Raw genomic sequence first — 22,802 nt, forward strand, 5'->3', positions numbered from 1 at the left:
GGATACAAGCAAATTATCTTCACCTTCAATTAGCCTGGTTATATTTGTTTTCCTTAGTGTCAAGATGAAAGTATTATTGTTGGAATACATGTAAATTTAAGTCTGGTAGCGACATCTTACTGTATTAAAATGTATTATGTAATAAATGCGCATGCGCGTATATTCCGACACAGCCAGCGAGCGTGTCCCTCTTGGAGCACAAAACGGTATAGCGAATAGAAAGAGAGCAAGCCTGTTGTATATCCTCACGAATCCTTTTGCATCAAGTTTAAGTATATCTTTATTAATAAATACACAATTATAACTAATTGTCTGGCTTTTCATTTATCAGTCCACGATATTATTAACATGGTAGCAGTCCGTGGTTTGAATAAAAATGACTGTTGTATGGTGTTGTAATGAACAAAGAAGAACCGGTAAAAACACGTGGTGACGAAAACGCTTTTGAGGTTAAGGAAGAAAATCTCACCGATAAAACTTCAGTTTTAGAACAAGAAAAATTAATCAAAGGTGTTAGGAAATTCTTCTTAAAAGTCACAAGAAGAGTTTTGCTGCTGAAAAATTCTATATTTGAAAAGTTTGAAAAGTCTGACGCTAACGAGATGAGCGAAGACAGCAAAATATTTATTCCGATATTTGACGGAAAAGATTATACCACGTGGAAAAAACGCTTATTAATTTTCCTAAAATGGAAAAAATGTGAAGACGTCGTTGAAAGAGAAAAAATCGAAAGTGATAACGCAACCTGGGACGAAAAAGATATCAAGGCAGTCAATTATATATATAGTGCTCTCTCTAACAGACAAATGGAATTTTTAAACGCTGAAGACTCTGCATTTAAAATAATGAGAAAATTGGACTCAATGTACATACGAAAATATACAGCATTGCAAATCAGCTTAAGGAACAAAATAGAAAATGTGAGGTTAAAAGACTATGACACTTCAGAAGATTTCTTTTGCGATTTTGAAAAAATGATAACAGAACTAAAAAATGCAGGTGCTACAGTTAGTAACAAAGAAAAGTTAAATTATTTACTAAGAACACTGCCAAGTTCATTTAGTCACATTGGAGATCTCATCGACGTTTTGAAAGAAGAAGACCAGACAGTTGAATTTGTAAAAAGCAAAATAAAAGCAGCAGAAGACAAGGAAAAAGAAGAAAATAAACTGAGTAGAAACCGGAGCGGAAATTCAAACGCTTTCGTTTGTGAAAAGAAGTTCGATGGCGTGTGCTTCAAGTGCAATAAACCTGGTCACACACAATATACGTGCCCGAATCACCGTACATCTACATCCACCTCTACATGGCGATACCACAGCAGGGGAAACAGAGGCCGAGATATGCACGTGACGCGAGGAGGCGCACGGGGTCTTTTCCACCATCAGCAACAACATGGCAACAACGTGAACTCAAGCAGAGGCAGGTATCCAACTTCACGCGGTCGCGGGAGCTGGCAACGGCATGGAGAAAATTCTACACGGTCAGTAAGTAATAGCGAAAGGTTCAGTAGCACATTCTGCACTGAAGTAGATTGTAAGTTAGAAAACGATTGTAACAATGATGTAAACGCGGATAAGATCGAATGGATACTTGACAGCGGGTGCTCTGATCATATAACAAATAACATAGATTACTTTAATGATTACATAAATTTGAAAACTCCAATTCCAGTAAAAGTAGGAGACGGCAAAACTTTACAAGTCACAAAAGTTGGCAATATCTTCGTTGATTTTATTGTATTTAATGAGACAAAAAGAGTAAAATTATCTAATGTTTTCTATGTAGAAGAAATGTATCAAAATTTAATTAGCTATGGAAAAGTAACTGAAACGCACAAAATATTTTCAGAGTACAATGTATCAAAAATCTATACTAGAAACAATGAGTTGATTGCTGTAGCGTTCAAGGAAAACGATATTCTTAAAATGTATAGCCTTAAAGATAAGAAAAATGTTTGTAACAACGAAATAGCTTGCAATATAACTGTAAAGGAAAAGTTCCATAAAATGCTTGGACATGTTAATTTCAATTACTTGAATGTACTTTGTAAGGAAAAACTGATCGATGGCTTACCAGATAAATTTGAAAGTGATTATTTAAAATGCGGTACATGTTTACAAAATAAAATGCACAATACAAAATTTGACAACGATAGGCACAGAGCCAAAGAATTATTGGAAATTATTCATTGCGATTTGAATGGGCCACAAATAACTGGAAATTTAGGTGAAAAACATTTTGTATCTTTCATTGACGATTATAGTAAAGTAGCTAAAGTTTACACTATTAAAACAAAAGACGAATTCTTTGAATGCTTAGTTGAATATGTAAATCTAGTAGAAAATTTAACAAAAAAAAGGGTTAAAAAAATTAGATGTGATAACGCTAAAGAAATAGTATGTAAAAAGGTTTATAAATTCACACAGGAAAAAGGTATTTTGATTGAGCCATGCCCTCCGTACGTCCATGAACTCAATGGAACTGCGGAGCGGTACAATAGATCTGTGATGGATATTGCAAGATGCTTACTAGCTGACGCAAAAATAAACGTAAAATTCTGGCCTGAAGTAGTAAAAACAGCGGTTTATTTAAAGAACAGGACTCTTGCTAATACTGTTCAAAGAAAAACACCATTTGAAATATTTACAGGTGAAAAGCCAAATATAAAAAATCTAAGACTATATGGTAGTAAAGTTTTTTGCAGAGTACCTGAGGTCAAAAGAAAGCATAAATGGGACAGGAAGGCAGATGTAGGGATTTTGGGGGGATACGAAAATGTAGGTTATCGAGTACTTATGGGTGATAAAGTAACAGTAGTTAAACATGTTGACGTGATAGAGGAAGATGTGAAACTAGTGGGTTTTACTGGAGAAGAAAATGATAAAGAGAATTGTGAAACTCATAGTAAAGATAAATTTGTTGAAACAAACAATGATTGTGCCAAAAATGTCGTAAATGAAGAATTTAGTCAAAAAATTGATAACGATAGTATTTACAATGATAATGATGAATCACTAAAGAATCTAAGTTTAAAATCTAATGATAAAAATGTAAATACTCCTTTAAGGAGGTCAGGTAGAGAGAGAAAACAAACCGATATCTATCAGTCACATAAATTTGCAAATTGTATCTACGTTAACTACATTAATGCGAATGTTCCAGAAAACTATTGTGAAGCGACAAATAGTTGTAATTCTAAAGCTTGGCAGGATTCGATGAATAAAGAAATGGAACGCATTAAAAAATATGGCACTTGCGACCTAGTCAAATGCCCAAAAGATGAAGATGTATTAGATTTAAAATGGGTATATACACAAAAGTCAAATGGAGAATTTAGAGCGAGAATCGTTGTAAAAGGTTTTCAGCAAAGAGATAAATTAGAAAACATATATTCACCTGTAATAAGATCTCAAACTTTAAAATTATTAATGTCATTTAGTGTAAACCTTAATTTGATAGTTCATCAATTAGACGTAGAATCCGCATTTTTAAACGGAGAAATAATCTCAGAGGTTTACGTCAAACAACCTGAAGGTTACGACGATAAATCAGGTAGGGTCTGGAAACTAAATAAAGCTCTCTACGGATTAGGTGAAAGTTCGTTAGCATGGTACAATTGTCTTGACAATTTTCTAAAAGGTATTGGCTTCAAACGAAGCAACAACGATCAATGTTTATACATTCTCGATGAGCGTGAACAAGATCCTGTTTATTTCATATCCTACGTAGATGATGTACTGACTTGTTGTAAAAATATAGAGAAAATAAACAATGTTAAGAAATTATTATTAAAAAGGTTCAATGTGAAAGATTTAGGCGAAGTCAAAACTTATCTAGGAATAAATATAGAATTTAACAAGGCTAGAGATACTGTCACCCTCGATCAAAAGTCATACATAGAATCCTTAGCAAAGAAATATAACATAGAGAATTGTAAACCCTACGAAACACCGATGGAACAAAATTTAAAATGTGAGCCTGCGCAGTCAGTGTCTGATTATTTAAATTATAGAAGCATAATCGGGGAACTACTTTACGTAAGTTCAGGATCACGATTAGATATTGCCTATTGTACCAATTACTTAAGTCGTTTCCAGAACTGCTATGATCAAACTCATTACAAGTACGCCTTACGCGTCTTAAAATATTTGTACTTGACTAGAGAAAAAAAATTAACTTATACGAAAAATGTGAATTGCGATACACTTGATTGCTTCGTAGACGCAGACTGGGCCGGCGATACTGTAGACCGTAAATCTACAACAGGCTACGTAATTAGATTGTTTGGCAACGTAATCTACTGGAAATCTAAGAAACAAAGCAGTGTTGTTAAATCCTCAACTGCAGCAGAGTACGTTGCTTTATCTGATGTAGTTAGTGAGTTGAAACTGATTAAAGATTTGCTGAAAGATCTTAAAATTGAGATAAAAGAGCCAGTAAAGGTTTATGAGGACAACTCTGGTGCCGTATGCATTGTAAAATTTGGAAATTTCACAAAGAATTCCAAATACATTGAAACTCACTACCACTTCGTTCATGAAAACTATTTGAAAGGCTTGATTGACGTTGTAAAGATAGATAGTGAAAATAACGTTGCCGATATACTAACTAAAGCGTTAGGAAAAACTAAGTTCAATAAGTTTGTCGGCATGCTAAATCTAAAATGAAAACAAACATAAGTTAATTTGCACAGAGCAGAGGTGATCATATGAAAGGATAAATAAAATATCTATTAATTTTTTTTTCTAATTGTAACAAAACTTAAATTTAAGGAGGCGTGTTGGAATACATGTAAATTTAAGTCTGGTAGCGACATCTTACTGTATTAAAATGTATTATGTAATAAATGCGCATGCGCGTATATTCCGACACAGCCAGCGAGCGTGTCCCTCTTGGAGCACAAAACGGTATAGCGAATAGAAAGAGAGCAAGCCTGTTGTATATCCTCACGAATCCTTTTGCATCAAGTTTAAGTATATCTTTATTAATAAATACACAATTATAACTAATTGTCTGGCTTTTCATTTATCAGTCCACGATATTATTAACAATTATAAGTAAGAAAAAGAAACTAAAGATGTGTGCGAATATAGGAGGAGAAACGTTTCTGTTGAACCAGAGACTCATAATAGAAAGGGTTAAGTGAGACGCGCGCTTACGAAACAATTAAGAAGTTTTCATATATGTAATTTACGTAAAATATATTATTATTATAATAAAACTACCGCTTTCCATTTCAATAAAACAATAAATCTAACAACCATATTTAGCCTGACTCCATGTTACTGGGAGAACGACAACGGTATACATGAGAGGGTTCGACGGTCACATAATGCGACGTGAAATGCCGTGTTAAAATAGATTGAGGGCAAATTCGGCGATATTAGTCAATTTTTTTAATTCTGTTCTGTCAACGTTTTAGCCCAGAAGACTAGACTATCTTAGTTTACATTGTGGATACTCTGTTTGTCAACATTGTTCCTTTGGTTTACATAATTTTGTAGCTATTAACCATTGAGATTTACAAGTTGAAATTGAAAAAGACATGTGGTAACTCAAAAAGAGGTTATGTAAACTTAGGGACAATGAATCTGAGATGGGTAATTTTTTACATTAAACAGTTATGTTGGCAACACAGAGAAACCTCCAGCGCCATAGTCGGCCGAGCGCGAAACAAACTCAATCTCAATAAACATCACATAACCCATGACCGTTGAATCTGACCTTAGAATACCGCGGGGATAATGACTTGTTAGATTGACACGTATTCTGAGGTTAGATTCGACGGTCATGGGTTATGTTATGTTGATTGAGATTGAGTTTGTTCGCGCTAGGCCGACTATGTCGCTGTAGGTTTCTCTGTGTTGCGAACACAACTATCTGGTGGAAAAAATTAGCCGTCTCAGATTCGTTATCCCCGAGTGTAAATTGCACATCACGAAAGAATTTTTTACCAGATGAGGTATAAGATAATAACTAAATTATATAAGCAAAAATATTCAATTAATAATATCGTTGTGATTAGATCAGTGAAACCTAAGATTACATCACTTATAACAGATCACTCATATTTTTTTAACACCTGTGATTGCTTGAGTGTTATCGCAGTACCATTTTTCGACGAAGTAAGAAGCAGGTTGAAGGTCTCGGTTACCTTAGATTGGAGATAACAATCCTAATCAATATCGATTTGCATAAAGCCCGCGCCATTTTTTAAGTACAACTTATATGAAGTTTGAATACAGGCAACTTAGATACTGGATGTATGTTAGGGTGTGCGAGAAAAAATCGATGTTTTTTTTCTCGATTGCATCCGGCATTAGAAGTTAATTTGGGGTAAAAAAAAAGATTGCTAGAAGGAGAGCTGAAAACAAAAATTATTTCGAACGGCGCATTGCATTTTAAGATTTCCCATAAAAATAACACAGGAAAATATTGAGACTTCTAAATGTGGTAGTGCAACTTTCCAGAAAAAAATCGCACAGAAACGCCTATAAGATACTCGTATAGAAAATCGAATTCCGTATAAAAAAGTTATACGAAAAATTAGCTCAGAACAACCGTTCAAATGGCATAGCTATCTGAAGTTGGATTGATAGAAAAAAAAATTCAAAAGGCTGTAAAAATTGAATTTTCCGCTTTACGGAAAAACTTTTTGGGTGTTTTTTGTAGTGAATTTTCTGCTCCAACATACAATCTGCATGAAATCGTTCTCGAAATGTTTCGCTAATACAAAAAAAATCAAGTCCAACGAGAAATATAAAAGAAACGACGTTCATCATTGATCGGGTTTCGAAAAGCTTTATTTAATGAATTTGGTTTAATATTGATCAAATAGTTTTGTTTTTACATTATAATGCTCTTATAAATCATCGTTCTTTTTCTTAAGAGTCTGTTTGTTGCAGTTTGGGTATTTCTGTCGATGATTTTGCACTATGCCCAATAAATATTGTAGCTGTTCTTCGTTTTTTGTTAACAAACCGTTTTAAGCTTCTATCAAAGCGACACCACGTTCGGCTACGTCATCAACGACTATTAGATTTTTAAAAAAATCTAAGCAACTCAAATAACTAGCGTTTTCAGGCCATAATTCAATATTTAATCTAAAAAAATTATGAGGTAAATTGAATTGCCGAAAAAGAAATAAGGATTCTTGCGTAAAGAAATCGCTTATATCTTTTTTCAGCAACATTTCCCAATCGTTTTTTTCAACAGTTGGTAGTATTTTTGGATTTTTCTCGAGATTGCAGAGCTTGTACCATTTTCGTCTTCACACTTATCGGCACAGCACTGTCGAAAAACGAGAAAGCAACTGTTTTCTCGTTCAAGTACCACAAATGACTTGCTAATGTTTTTGAGGCAGCCTCCCCTACTACAGAATTCACTTCGCAATAACGAATGAAATTTTGTAGCAGTGACAGATCTTGATTTGGGGTCAAAATGGCACAAGGAGCTCGAAACCACGCCTCGATATAAAATATGACGATAAAAATGCATATTTCTCGAAGACTTTTTTTTCTCAATCAGACAAGACGAATTGTTCTCTGGAAATCAATATTTTTAGAGAATAAATCGCTTTTGCCATCCATCGTGCATGATGAATCGCACCAGGGCGTTTTACATTAAAATTTTCCTCAGCGCCTCCCAAGAAAATGTATGCGAGCTCCAAGAGTTCTTTGTAATCATCTCGTGGTTGCAGAACCTGTAACATGAAAAATAAAACGATTTTCAAACTGAATCGAACATACCTTAAGTTTTTGCAAAGATAAATTCATTTTTTTTTTGTATGATTCGAATTTATTCGATAGTTTTTTTTTGAGTTATCAGATCTTTTATTTTTGAAAGGAATTAATTTTTTCAGGAATGTTTGTGAGAGAAGATTTTTAAAGTGCATGTCTATTCGTGAAAAATATGTAAACTGGGGTTGTCAAATATACTTTCTAGGTTCTTGAACTAGAATCAAATCGGAGGGAGGCGGGGGGGGGGGATTGTATGCTTGATTATTTTATTCCAAAGACGAGAATGAATACCTTGAGTTGATCAGCGATAAAAGTCAACAATTCATTTTGCTTCCCTGCTAAAGCGTCAGCAACATTTTCGTCTTCCACACCACTTTGAAAATAGAGAGGATCAATGTTATTCCAAGCTTGTGAAAATCTGCTGAAAATTGGTACGCTTGGGCCAGTCCATGTCGGCCAAAATATTTCGAAAACGCTTCGAAGAACGAGTTCATAGACGTGGTGTCGACAAGCGTAATGAATTAACTGGCGACCCAACATTTTCTCAACCAAACAACAAGTACCACGGAATGGCCCTGTTGGAAATTTTAATCACTATATAATAATAACTCGATTAATTGAAAATACGAGTAGAAACAACGAAAGCAACAACAACAAAGAAAATAACAACAATAATAATAACAAAGACAATAGATGCATAATTACAGCGAAATAAATAATCGTAATAACAATAATGTTAATAAAAATAAGTAATCAGTACCGGAATTTACTGCAGCTGTCTCGAAACATAGTGCTTTCACGTGGTCACTGATATTCCATTCGTTCAGTGTTTCGATGATGACAAGAGCTTGATTTCTTCCGGTTCCTGACGTTAATTTCGGAACGGCAAGTAATTTTTCTTGCCCATTGTATGTAATTACAATCGGAAGTCTATCAACCTTATCAGTACCAGTGAGCTCAGTAAGATTTTTTCAATCCCCATGCAGAGTTACGTTGTTGGGAATAACAAAATCATTCTTCGATTTTTCGAACATTTCTTTCCGCATCTTTATTCGGCTATCGTGAATAGCTCGATGGCTCAAACTGATGTCGTCGATGTTATGCCCCAGCTCTGTGGCAACAGCAGCAATTATATAAGCAGCATTCCTGCTACTCAAATTTTCTCTGTCAAGAGCAGCGGCCACATTTTCAGAAATTATATTTTTTTTTGGACGCTTAGCAGAGGATAGTATTTTATCATTCCAACAATCAATGGAATTCTCGAATTGGCTACTAGGCACAGATAAAGGGGTTGAACTGAACTCTTGACTTGATGCAATGTCCGAGGCGATGTCATTATTGACGTGTTGGCTCAAAGCTAAATAGAAAAATCGTTATCAGGAATGATTTATTCCTCTTCATATCGAATGTAATTATAATTCTAATATATATAATATAATAATAATGATAATATATTATTATTGTTATTGTTATTGTTATTGTTATTGTCATTGTCATTGTCATTGTCATTGTCATTGTCATTGTCATTGTCATTGTCATTGTTGTATCATTGTCGTTGTCGTTGTCGTTGTCGTTGTCGTTGTCGTTGTTGTTATAACTCTGCAATAAATCATAAGTAAATAAGGGATTAAATACGGCTAGAATTCTTACAAAAGTTTAGTTGTATTTCGGTTTCATTTGGTGATTTCTTTGAACTTGAGACGAAACCACGTCGATTGTTTTTTTTTTTGTCCTGATAAGAATGTCCTTTTTTCTTTGGACGTTCGCGAGCTGAACGCATCGTTACGCGAAACGTCAAACAGTTCTTCCATTTTAGACCGGAAACTGCATTCTTTAATCTTTTGAGTTGACGATTTTTTCTTTGCGAGCTTTTGTTTAATAACTCCCATTCAATAAAAAGTTTCATAAATTTCCGAATAATGTTTTGGGTTCGTGAAGTTGGAATTCCGGCTTGATCCCAACATTCCTTTACCTCTTTCACGATTGCAGCAGCACTTTTTTTTATCGATAATCTGAGAGATCGATGGTGGTGAAAAAACACGGATAAAACTTGTTTATTTGTTGGTAGTTTTCTACCAACAAATCCGGCACTTTCAGAACCAACTAAATATATCTGTTTAACCGACGATTGAGCTTTTTTTTCCGTCATTATTGCACTTATCACCTTTGTCACCAATCGAAATACTCATGTAAAAACAATCGACAATTTTTTATAATGAGACGTGTTGAAACTAATGCCGTGGTTTCCCGTTCGTGTGAAGCTTGTAACTTTGCACTACGAGCTACCGCATACTGCCGCTAGGTGGCAGCGTGTAATTTTGCACCACGAGCTACCGCATACTGCCGCTAGGTGGCAGCGTGTTTTTTGGCGCGCACGTAGCTGATGGATGTATTACTGTACAGTCCCAGACAAAAATTGTATTCAATGAGAATTTTTGTACTTCGTGACTCAATAAAAATCTAAAAAAATCCAACAACATTTTGTATGGCATAAACAACAATCATCAATCCTGATATTGCCCAAAAGTTATTAACAAATTGTTAAAAAAAAATAATTTTGCAATAACTTTCCAGTGACCGCTGTTTTTTTCCTGTACGAATCAAAAGTGGGCATTTTTCATTCGAAAGTTATTGCAAATTTTTTGTTTTACCAATTTGTTAATAACTTTTGGGCAATATTATTGTTGATTATTTTTATTCGTGTCATGCCAAATGTTTTCGAATTTTTTCAGATTTTAATTGAGTCACGAAGTACGAAAATTCTCATCGAATACAATTTTTGTCTGGGATTGTACAGACAGAACATCTTTAAATAATAAAATTCAACTTCAGACAGCGATGTCATTTAAATGGTTGTTCTGAGCTAATTTTTCGTATAACGTTTTTTGTATGGAATTCGATTCTCAATACGACTATCTTATAGGCGTTTCTGTGCGATTTTTTTCTGGAAAGTTGCAGTACCACATTCAGAAGTCTCAATATTTTCCTGTGTTATTCTTATGGGAAGTCTTCAAATGCAATGCGCCGTTCGAAATAATTTTTTTCTTGAGCTCTCCTTCTAGGAATCTTTTTTTTCACCCCAAATTAACTTCTAATGCCGGATGCAACCGAAAAAAAAACATTGATTTTTTCCCGCACACCCTAATGTATGTACATTTATTCACTGTGTTGTCATTATTCTTATATATGTGAACCATTTTTTAAATATTTTTTTCATACCAATTAGGTTCGGTTGTTAAAATTGCAACATTATCAACATCGAATTGATGTACTAGGTCTAAGCTATGTGATGCTACAGCACATCACGCAGTGTTATGGCATTGGGTATAATATCGATGACCTGCTATTCTGTGTTTCAAGAGTTGTGACGATTACCCAACATAAAGTTTATCGCAATTAGTACAGTCTATCATGTATACAGTATTAATTATATCTTAATTAGGTGCGACAGACTTTAGGTGCGAAAATAAACTATTAGTAGTGTTGCTTATTCTAAATGTAACATTGATCCCTACTTGTAAAGTTTGCTGAATTTTACTGGATAGACCTTCAACATATGAAATCGATGTTATATTCTTTTCAGAAAGGTTGTATTGTTATTCCAGTCAATAAAGTTATGCATTTCTTGCAGTTTGTGACACTTCATGTTTTGATAAAGCTTAAAGGATATTCGTTTGCTGGAAAGTCGTGTCAATCAATTGAAGATTTTATAAACGATATCGTGTATATGAGATTTTAGAGCAACGATCATACAGGTCTATACCAACAGATTTTTCATATTCCATGTCATGTTCGGACTCAAAATTAATACATCTCCCAGACCAAGTCTCTCTATCATACCAATCCAACACGACTCTCTTTTGTTGGTTGATGATTCCCGTATGTGGAAAGTTAATTTTTTTCACTAGTTCGATTTCGATAATCAATTGAATGCGTGGATGAAAGTTGTTGAATTTATTAAACACGAGATTTACGTGCTCTTTATGGACGCAAGTAATTATATCACCAACATAACAATAATAGAACGGGAGTGCGAAAGGTGATTGTATGATTATTGTTAGCTCTAAGTATTCTAAAACCAGCTTGGAAACCACTAGGGTGATGGGTGACCCCATCGCAAAGCCATATATTTTTTTTGTATTATTTTTTTTCAGGAAAAATAGCAATAATCCAAACATGACTGCGACATCCAGAAATTCTTTTTTATTGATGTTTGTGTGTGGTTTCGTCGTTGACCACTTCTTTCTAATTATTTCGATAACTATATTGGTTGTTATGTTTGTATACAATGAAGCTACATTAAACGACATCAGAATATGGTAGATGGAGATAGGTGTATCCTTAATTTTTTCAACAAATGACCAAGTACCTTTGATGCGCTAGCTTGTTTTTCCTACGATGTAAGCTCAATATTTGTAAACAGAGCGTCAAATTATCTGTTTTAATCACATTAACCATGAGGTTGTTTGTGCTTATCACGTCATCACAAAAAGAAGCTTTAAAATATGGTTGTACCTCCCACTATTATCGGAAGAGATACGTTATTGATTACTGGAATTATAATCAGGTAAAAAAATACTTATTAATTTTTTCTGTGATAGGTATCTGAAAAATGTCACCGTAGAAGGTGATCAAGGCAAACCTAATGTAGAATTTACACAAGATGGAGTTCTGAAGGCCGCTGAACTAAAGATTATGAATCTTCGACCAGGGGTCAACGAACAACAGCCACTATGGGAGCAGGTAAGATGCGTCTCAGGTACTGTTGAAATTTTCAATAGTTGAGTCATTGAACAATTTGGCATGAAGTGAAGTTGAATTACAATTAAACATTTCCTCGAACGACAACTAATAGTCCAGGAGCCGACCGCACCATATGTTCCCTCATCGATCATACGGCCAAAATGCATATGAATCGATGGAAAATATAGTGGTCAATAGGGTGCCAGACTTTATAGACAATGGATCCTGTCCGGAGTGTCAAAAAAAATGTCACTTCCGGTCAGTTTTTTCGAGGTTATCTTCCCTAATTAATTGCATGATTTTGGCAATTGTCCAAGTTGAGGTCACTAAACGGATAATACTGAAAATTGAAGAAGAGCCTTAGATCAGTAATAGTACAATGGTCATCATGCATGACATTTTTACCTGTTTTTTTTTTCAATCTGTTTGAAAATCAACCATTACAAATGGTGGTCTGTCTGATTAGGTTGATGTTTTCACTGTCCAAACGGGTGTCGTGACTGTCGATAGCAAGGGATACTTACACAGGTCTCAGCTACAAAAGCTTATAAAAACGAGTCTCTCTTTCTCGATGAAATTTAGCACTATCAATTTTCGTTTATCCGAGAGTTTCACGTACGGTACCAACTATTCTATTTGATCAATCACGATTCTGAAATATCTATTTTTATTTCGAACAATAACATGCAAATCACTGTTTGATCTGGTGAGAATCAGCTCATACTTCGCGTTAACGATGATCTTGCTATAGTCTTCAGCAAAACCAAATATGATACTCAAGAGAATAATCATATCAAACTTATCATCTGCATTGGTTAATTCATTCGCTTCCTCGACATCAAGCCATCCAGCATTTTCCATAAATCATCTTTGACCAAGGCTTAGCGAAAAAAAACCCTTCAGCAGGCTGACAAACCAACTATTTTACTTCTATCAATCTCTGCAGCGTACAGCTTGCATTATCGAAAAACTTGCAAATGGCATTATCGACCAGGGTTGTGATCGCTGTTGCCGTACCGTCAGATTCAACCAGTTTTCTGAAGACATGCAGAGGGAACTCTAGCTTAGTAATTGACATTAATCTGGAAATATTCTTGACCTCGAAGTTGATAAGCAATGTGAATCTTCGCTATGAAGGTCAATGATAACGACGCGTGTTGACATTTCGATCCGATTTGAGGCTCTCTTCGGAACGTAATTTTTAATAATCACTCATCCGTTGCAATTAGAGACAAAAAAAATTATAAATATAAAGTTTGCGATTAATATTCCAAGTACCAACCCGAACGAATCAGATTAACCTGTATCTGTTACCTGGTTTAATGAAAGTGACACGCACAGGAATAGATTTTATATTTGAGAAAAAAAACTTCAAATTATTGAACAGTAAAACTGCTGGAAGTGAAGACGCCCACCGTCTCATCGTTGAGAAATGATTAAAATGAGGGAGGAAAAAATTCTATGAAAATTTTGTTGCAAAGTCGTAATAATATTATGCCATCCACAAGTGAATTAGCAAACAGTGGAGAAGAAAGGCGCCAACTACATATAACCTATGATTGAAGGAAAACATGAAGCGGCGATCAAATCGATCCACAGATCGATCGGTAACATTGCATGTGTGTTATCTACAGATGGCATAGGTGTAAATATTACTAGAATGCTCCTCATCTTGGCTGTGATTCATGCAATTAGCATGTTCAATAATATTGAACATTTCTAAGAGAAATATTCTGTAATATTAAGGCTCTTCATGTAACATAGTTTCCTAGTCATTATTGAACAAATGATCACGCTTGATAATGTGTTTGTGCGAGGCCGTATGTTAATCAGCATTATTGTAAGCATGACGTTTATGCTGTGTGACGTAGATTTTTCCCGTACCTTGGGCACTCGGATAAAATGACTGAGAACTTACCGCGTACACAATAATTCGGCAGCCGCGATGTAAGCTAGAAACTTGGATCTTAAAAAAGATATCGCGAGATTATGTTGGGCGCCTGGCGTGATTAACACGCCTCGTAATCGTTGATGCGATATACCTCGGGAATATGCTCGGTGGCTCAGTACCGTGGTAAGCGGAGGGGTAATGTTTGGAGAGACAGAGAAACCCTCGAAAACCACACGCTATTTAACAAAAGAAATAGAATAACATCATATATTTCACAATAGCGGTGATACAAAAACAAAAAAAAAAGAATAATTCAAAATCGCTCTTCGCGATCCAAAATACAAAAACAGAACTGAGAAAAATCACCTCTATAAGAAACCTTAAGCCTACTTGCGCTAGTCGCCTCCTCGATAACAAACAATAAAACAAAACCCAAAAACGAAATCTGACCCGACGCGCTAACAGCGATCGTTCAATACTAAATACAGCGCTAATCGCCAACTAATTCACTAGACGAAAACTGAAAAAAACATCTCACTCGACGCTCTAACCGCGATTGTTCTCGGCTGAATTATTGCGTAAATCGCAACATTTAGTACTACGCCAAAGGGCAAAATAAAGAAAAACCTACTATGGCTCGACGTGCAAATCGCACCTCTAATTGTTATTCGTAATTACGCGTTTCTTAACGGTAATCGTATGACGCTTATCGCAACGCATCCGAACTCAATCCGTACTCGCAATTACCTAAAGTTCACAAATCGCTCCGCTAAACCGAGCGCTCACGCACGACGATACGCGACCTACATGAGAGGTGACACTTTTACATAAGCTGACTCGACAAGAAACCGTGCAGCGGAATTCAGCTGCACTCAATTTGAAAACAATAGGGACTCGACACAAAACCGTGACTCTGCTCTATACCATAGATAAACCAAAAGTTACTCCACGCTTTATCGCGAGAAATCAGGCTACGGCCATCAAACAAGGAGATCGGCGAATAAATTTTGAATGCTCCACTAAACTATTAACTGGCTAACTGTTGATCGGTGCGCCAATCTAAATCGTACTCGAAATATGCTCACGAAGAATTAACAGCACTTACCGCTTCGCAACCACACCAACTCTCCTACACCGGTCCAGGACTCAAGTACTCTGCTTCGCTACGCGGAGCCGAAATTCGAACATGCCTCTTACAATAGGCGCTGTCAGTCACGAAAAATTCTCCCGATCTAATTGGTTTTCGTCTCACGAAATCCTTATAGCCTAACTTATCGCTATCGGTGACTTCAGCTTTCGCGGAATGCTGATTGGATGTATGTTTCTTCAGTGTTCCCTCATTCGGAAGTGGCGTGATGATGGGTTCGCGAGGATGCATACGTCAGCGTGGTGAGGGGAGGCTACGGCGCGCCGGCCACCAACGGGAGTCTCGTCCGCCTTGTTCTCCCTCGCGGCAGAGCTCTACGTTGGCGCTCTCTCCGTAGCCTGGTGTGAGAACGACCTCTTGTCACGATCCTCCGTGACTGTAGTTCTATGACGCTGTTGAATTTGCCGCCGATCCCGTATATAATGTCGCATTTACTCGAAACAAAAAAAAAAAAATAAACAAATATCCGGAAAATCGTATTCGCTAGCCCGTAAAGTGTCCCCTCTCAGAGTATCGGATGCGTGACCTTTGTCTTGGCACTCTTTTACGAAATTATTTGCGATCCGATCGCTAATTCCCCAATTTTAGGTTCCGCCTAGGGTTCGGGGAGCCGTTTGGAACGCACAACAAAAAACGCCACGTTACAGTTCAGTGATACGAGTGTGTAGTTGTCAACCAGTTTCACCGATGCACACTTAGTAACCTAGTACAGAGAATGATACCTAGAGACAATATAATCGACATAGACATAGTTTTGTATTACAGACAGCCTGAGGGGTCAAGCGAGTATTTCAAAACATAATATCGAGCAAATTCAAGCTGACGAAATACAAATATCCGATTTCTATCACGATTCGATCATCTCGTGGGAAGACGCTTTGGCGACAAGTCGCTTCAACAATACCTCGTAGAATTGGCTAATACTTATTTATTTTTCTTGTAACTTTCAATGTAATTTCAAAACATAATCAGGGGTGTAAAGTCAGTATGAATATGATTTTCTGGACCTCGATAATGACAAATACGTATTTGTTCTAGGATATGCAGGTCAGTGAAAAAACGTAGATTTGCCAACGTTTCGGCCCCAGTGCGGGCCGTCGACAGAACGAATTTTTTTGTTAATCTGGAGCGAGAATTTGTTGGATGCTGAAACTTGATGTGAACATGACGATGAAACAGATTTACTGAATAAAATTCTTTCTAAATACTACTACATTACAATTATACAGTGCAATCCGGAACTCCCAAGCTCACATCTTGAGTCAAATTCACTAGGAAAATTTAATGGCAAAATTCGTTCTGAAGAGGGCCCCCGGGCCAAAACGTTAGCAAATTGACGGTTTTTCACTGACCTGCATATCCCAGAAACAAATACTTATTCGTTAAGTCAGTATCATTATAACTTGGGAAAAAAACTCAACAGCATTTCGAGTATCGACGTATCTTCGGATACCAAGAAAATAATCGGAACCGACATAGGAAATTAACGAATAGTAGTCGTATTGTGTGACAATCCGTTAATAGTTTCATATATAATAAGATAAGTACCGTAAAGCATAAAATCACACGTAGCCTTCCATGCCATCTCCCACTCTGTCGAATCAGATGTGAAGATCCGAAAAGTTTGCAAAATTACAGAAAATATAGCGACTTGAAAAAAATTCGTTCTTCGAAAAAAAAAAAAAAAAAAAATTCAGTTTCGATTTTTCTGGAGATCAGTGAAAATTTGGTATGTTTTGGTAGGATGTATATACTGGATACCCTATCAACGGCAATATCGATTCATTAGTATGGTTGATACAATAGTTCTGTCCTACTATGACAGCGTACAGTCAGTTCCTATTTCTACCTTATCGATAGTCGGTATGTTAGCTACGAGGAGTAATAATTTCTGGCATAGTAGTGAAAGTGTTACCGAACAGAGCGTTACTAAAGATAGTGCCACGTGCATTTTCAGTCAATTTTACCGACAGAAAGTCAGATAATAAGATTTTGTGCTACCGGTTGGGTGAACATTTCGAATTTTGTTGTCAGATGAGCGAACATTTTGAGTTTTTGCCATTAAATAGCAAACATCTTTGTTGTTTTAACAACGGATATATTACTATAAGTAGCCCCCCCCCCCCCCCCCTGTATTAATCAGCCACTGTTCCACCGATCAAGTCTGTTTCAAGTATCCGCTGCTGGATGATGTTATCCGCAGCCTTACCTATCGTTGATGTGACACGTGAGTGATGAATAAGAATAAAGAATTGGAGTTTTCACCGTCAGATGGGCAGCTGTTTTACCAGCGGAAGTTTTGATATAGATGCCCCCCCGCGCCCATGTATCGATGAATCGTTGTTCTTTCGTTCGACCAACGATGATAGAGGCCTATAGAAGCGTACGGCCTGCAGGCTATTTGAAGCAAGAAAAGTTGGGGTGCTCGGGCGAGCTATCACCCCAACAGCTAGGTGTCGCTGGTGGCGCCTTTGCTTGTGTGGCTTACGTACAGCGCTCTATACTAATGCGTACAGTGTTGATGTGTTGGCTTCGACCGGCGAGTTGGGGTGATCGTGCTAACTCTTTCGATCTCGTTTGGAGCCATGGTACGTTCTCTCTCGCGCCCGATCAATAATGAACCCAGAGTGGGGGGCCGGTATGATGTCTGTCATACTTTTGACGATTCAAGCATTTATTATTTTCATTTTATGTAATAACAAGTACATTCTCAAGAGCTGTGAGACTCTTATATCCGAGACAGCCGATTCATGCACATGTCTTTTATATGAGGAGATGATCTATAGGATATCTATATCTATTTTTCACCGATTCGGGCAACGTTTGACCCTGACCCCTTCCAATTTCATCGATGATTTTTTATATGTTTGTACTATAGTCCAAGAGCTCTCTGATTTTTTTTCAAATTTTTTAAGACACGCAAATTATTTTGAGAATTTTTATATAATCAAACCTATCACCCAAGTATGAAAATCTGAAAAAATTCTCAAAAATGTTCTGTTAGGTATCAAAATATTTTAGCCTTGACCCAGAGTGATATTTCGTCCGCTTCTATTTTTTATTAGGACTTTCAAAAAGAAAGAAAATGAAAAAAAAAATTTTAACACTAAAAATAAAATGGAAGCAGAAGTCAATCGACTGTGGCCTATCGCAATTCATCAATTGCGTGTAGATACTGTCATTTGATATATATGAAAAAAAAGAAAAAAATAAAAACCAGCGCGGTAGGAGAAGAAATAAGGGGATGGTCGATGTAGCAGCGCGGCTACCCACCATGGCCCCACGCCGAGCACAAATCGCCGAGAGCACGAGCTTCGTAAGGCGAGCGTCGGATGGCTCTACTATCGACCGACGGTAGAGCCATCATACGGATTTGCGAGTCGCGGAAAGTTTTGCGTCAAGCGGCCCATAAGCCGTACGCTTCTATAGGCCTCTATCTTCGTTGGTTCGACTCTGCTTTGTTTTCCATGTCTCTCGAAAGATGGCTACTCTTCCAGAAAATGGTAGTTAAGAAAATGTAACGTTTGATAGTAACAGTCGGATACTTTGAATAGATGTTTTCACCCCTTATAGCTAATTTATCAATGTTTCAATGATAGTCTTGTTGTGCCTTATTTGGTCGTGAATACTAGTATTGGGAAGTGACAATGTAAATAAATAAGTAAGTGTGAAATGCGCGTTTCGCGAAAAGGGAAAGTTTTTAGGTAATAAGGCCTTTGAGGTTTTGCCAACAATGGACGACATGATAGTAAATTGATCCTGGAATGTTGAGCTTGTAACAATTCCCCGGAAATGGGGCCTTTGAGCTAGTGCTGATAATAAACTTGGTGGGTGGTATTGTAAATAACGGGGTATAAAATGAGAGAGGTTCGTAAAAATTTTTCTCCGCCGGAATGCGTGTCACAACTAGTTTGGTATAAAATTGTGGCGGGGATGGATTGTATAGAAAATGTAAGTTTATTCCGATAGTTATTCTATTCTCATCGTGTGTGCGTCGTAAGCTGTTCTTACTTGTATAAAAAATAAAACGAACTGCAATCGAAACGCGATAGATCTCGTAAAAATCAACCACATCAGTCACCTAGAAAATCAGCCGACAAAGAAAATGTCGGAACTAAAAATTGGTGCGGTGTATGATGTCAATGGGTTAAAACTTATCAAAAGCAAATACAAGGTACGTGTTCTGGCAATGATTGGGGAAGAACGCAACATTTTCTTACAACCGAGAATTGTAAGGGTTCGAAAGGAGGATTTGAATTCGCTGGTGAAATGTGAAATGATGGTGAAAATCGCCTGCAGTTGAAATACTGCGAGAGCGAATTCAACAGGTTTGAGTTTTCATATTGTTGTGTGCCGTCAATAATCCACGTCGTCGTCAAACAGGAATTGTTGATATGTGGGTCAATAAGTAACGGAGGCATATATTAGGAATACAAGGTCAGTCCTCAATGAATATTCCTATCACCTACACTTACCGACATCTTCCCTAGACTCGAAACCTTCTCCGTGATGACATCACAGTAATTGACACCCCCGGTACCGACCCGAAGGACACGACCGCGCTGCTTTGCCAAAAACTTTATCGATCAAACGTCAAGGTCACGCTGTTTTATCAACAATTTCGTTATCATCTCCCCTGCCGATGATCGAGGTATAGCGGAGAAGCAAGTCCTTTTGTTTCCTGTGCGATCAGCCTGCCAATCTCAAGAATGTTCTAGTTAACCTTGAGCGGCTTTCGCTGCGATATCAACCACTCTACACTTTACAGTTAACGGTTTCCAGAATTGTTTTCGTCAAACCGGATACTGGTGTGATACCAAGCACGTGCCATTTTTTCCCCGAGTTCCATAATTCAAAGGACTGTTTGTAAGTCTATATCTGATGCATTATCAACCACGTGACATTCCACAATCAATAGTTCAAAAAATTGTTTTCGTTAACCCGGATGCTGGTGTGATTGCAACCACCTTACATTCTATTCCCAAGTGACACTCTTTCCCCAAGAACTGCTTGTTAGTCCAAAGCGAGGTCTGATATCGAAGGTACACGCAAACAGAAAAGAAGCGATCGAGTGCACTAGGAAGAATTAGACTCTGCTTTTGAGGGGAGAATTCGAACCGGATCTATAGTCAATTTAGAACGTAAGGATTTGAAAAGTTTTCTAGAAGACGCAAAGGAACTTACGATTGAAAGATTGAAAAATGCTTCACAGAAAGCGAAAAGCTTTAAAAGTAAACGTTATCCTGACTAGTAAATTTTAAGTGAGAAAAGATCACATGTTTGATGAAATCAAATTTTTCAATACAGGAAACGAAATTATTCTTCAGTCAACGAATATTAACGAATAGTTTATCAAAAATGTGACGCACCGTTTGTTAACACAGGTGAAAGATTTCCCCGAAAAGAACTCTGGCTCGTCGTTAATTGAAATTATTAATCTCACCGTTGACATTAACAATTTACTCTACTATGAGGTGGTCTGTATACCTACACGCCATTACCAAAGTACGTTAGAGATAAGAAATTAGCAACGTATCTGGATACTAATTAAAAGACAATTACACGTAAATTTTGCATTAACTCCGAAAATTTGAAGTTATTAACCAGAGGTTTTTTTTCGTACGAGTTCATAGATGATTGGAAGAAGCTCAAAGACGTACCGTTGCCAGCTAATGAAAAAATTCATTGAAAATTAAACAACCAAAATATTTCGGACAAAGATCATGTTCACGCATGTAAAGTTGGCCAAGCTTTCAACCTCAAAGCGATGGAGGAATATTCAGACTTATATTTGCAATCTGATGTTTTTCTGTTGGTGGATGTTTTCAAAAATTCTTGGCAAAATTGTTTGACAACGTACAAACTGGATCGTTCACATTATTACACTCAACCCGGTCTTTCATTTGACGCGATGCTGACATGTATTGGTGTTGAACTCAATCTTATTACCGATATAGATAAGGTTATGATCATAGAAAAAGGAATGTAAGGTAGTGTGTCACAATGCTCGCATCGACATGCAAAGGTTAATGATAGATACATGGGAGATGCCTTCAATCCAGAGGTAGAAGAATCATATCTCATATACTTCGACGTTAATAATTTATACGGTGCTCCGATCAGCTTTGCTCTGCCATGCAGTTCCTGCGAATGGATATCGGATTCCGGGTAATTTGATGTTCTTACCATCTCAGATAAAGCGGAGTTTGGTGCAATATTAGTGGTGGATTCGGAATATCCTGAGAAGCTGCATGAAATGGATAAGGATTTACCGATTTCTCGAGGCTGCTGGGCATGAAACGGAACGATTTTATAAATCAAAACTTGACATCTGTTCCTTTAACGAATGCTGTGAAACAGATGTATTTCTCTTTGTTAACGGGTAGAAGCTGAATAGTACCCTCGAAAGATATGGCCAATTCTTTAAGGGGACCCGGTGGTCTAGAAATTTCAAAAAATCGATTTTTTTTTTTCGATATTTCGAAAGTATAGTATCTTAAGAATACACTGTGAAATTTTCATGCGGAAATTCCCAATATTATAGCTTCTACAGCCCATTCCAGGTAGAGAGCGGTCCGCGCGCTCCTAACGAGTTCAGCACTCGGAGCGCGGCAGCTTTCCGACCCTTCTCCGCATTTTACCTTTACATTTGTAACCGAATACAATATAATCCCTTCGGAATACAAACGTTCCGAAGGGATCCTTTATGGTGCCGGAATCGCGGATTAACTGTAAGTATTCAAAATTTGCTCAATTTTTGAAAATATCTGTACCTCAAACTTTAAACTCATTTATCTCGAAACGACTTTTTTCGGCACTGCGGGGGTGAAAATAAAAAAACTATTCAACCGAATGACTTGAAATTTGGATATGTTGTTCACAACATCTATGGCTATCGTCGGAACTAGAATCATAATTTTATTTAAATAATTTCCTATTGTTTACACTAAAAAACTAGTGAAAAAAACCCGATTTTACGAACTTTTTTTTTCAACGCCCGCCATTTTGTCAATTTTCAATTTTTTCGATTTGTTCTAGTTTCGACCATAACTGCACTCTTTCTGATTAAGAATGTCTTTGAATTTTTTGTTTCTGATGAGTAGAAGTCTCGAAATCACCTCCGCAGTCCGGATCCGATTTTTCGAGAGGATCATATTTAGCGGCATTTTTATAATGATAAATATTGTTTTTAAAAGGAAAAAAAAATTTTTTTGTATGATTAATGAACGTAGTAATAAGCTCGAAAAGTTAGAACATCGTTTTTTTTATTTTTAATAGC

At 36.7% G+C, this 22,802-nt stretch overlaps 1 protein-coding gene across 1 annotated transcript in view; it reads left to right on the plus strand.

Annotated features, from left to right (window-relative positions):
- The window catches only part of LOC124300690 (glutamate receptor ionotropic, NMDA 2B), a 1,918,249-nt gene that overhangs the window by 660,781 nt on the left and 1,234,666 nt on the right, over positions 1–22,802 (plus strand). Inside the window, exon 7 of the mRNA XM_046755014.1 lies at positions 12,344–12,485. Coding sequence (XP_046610970.1) covers positions 12,344–12,485 — 142 coding nt within the window. The remainder of the gene's footprint in view (positions 1–12,343; positions 12,486–22,802) is intronic.

This window comes from Neodiprion virginianus, chromosome 3 (assembly GCF_021901495.1).
Source record: "Neodiprion virginianus isolate iyNeoVirg1 chromosome 3, iyNeoVirg1.1, whole genome shotgun sequence".
NCBI classification, from domain to species: Eukaryota; Metazoa; Arthropoda; class Insecta; order Hymenoptera; family Diprionidae; genus Neodiprion; species Neodiprion virginianus.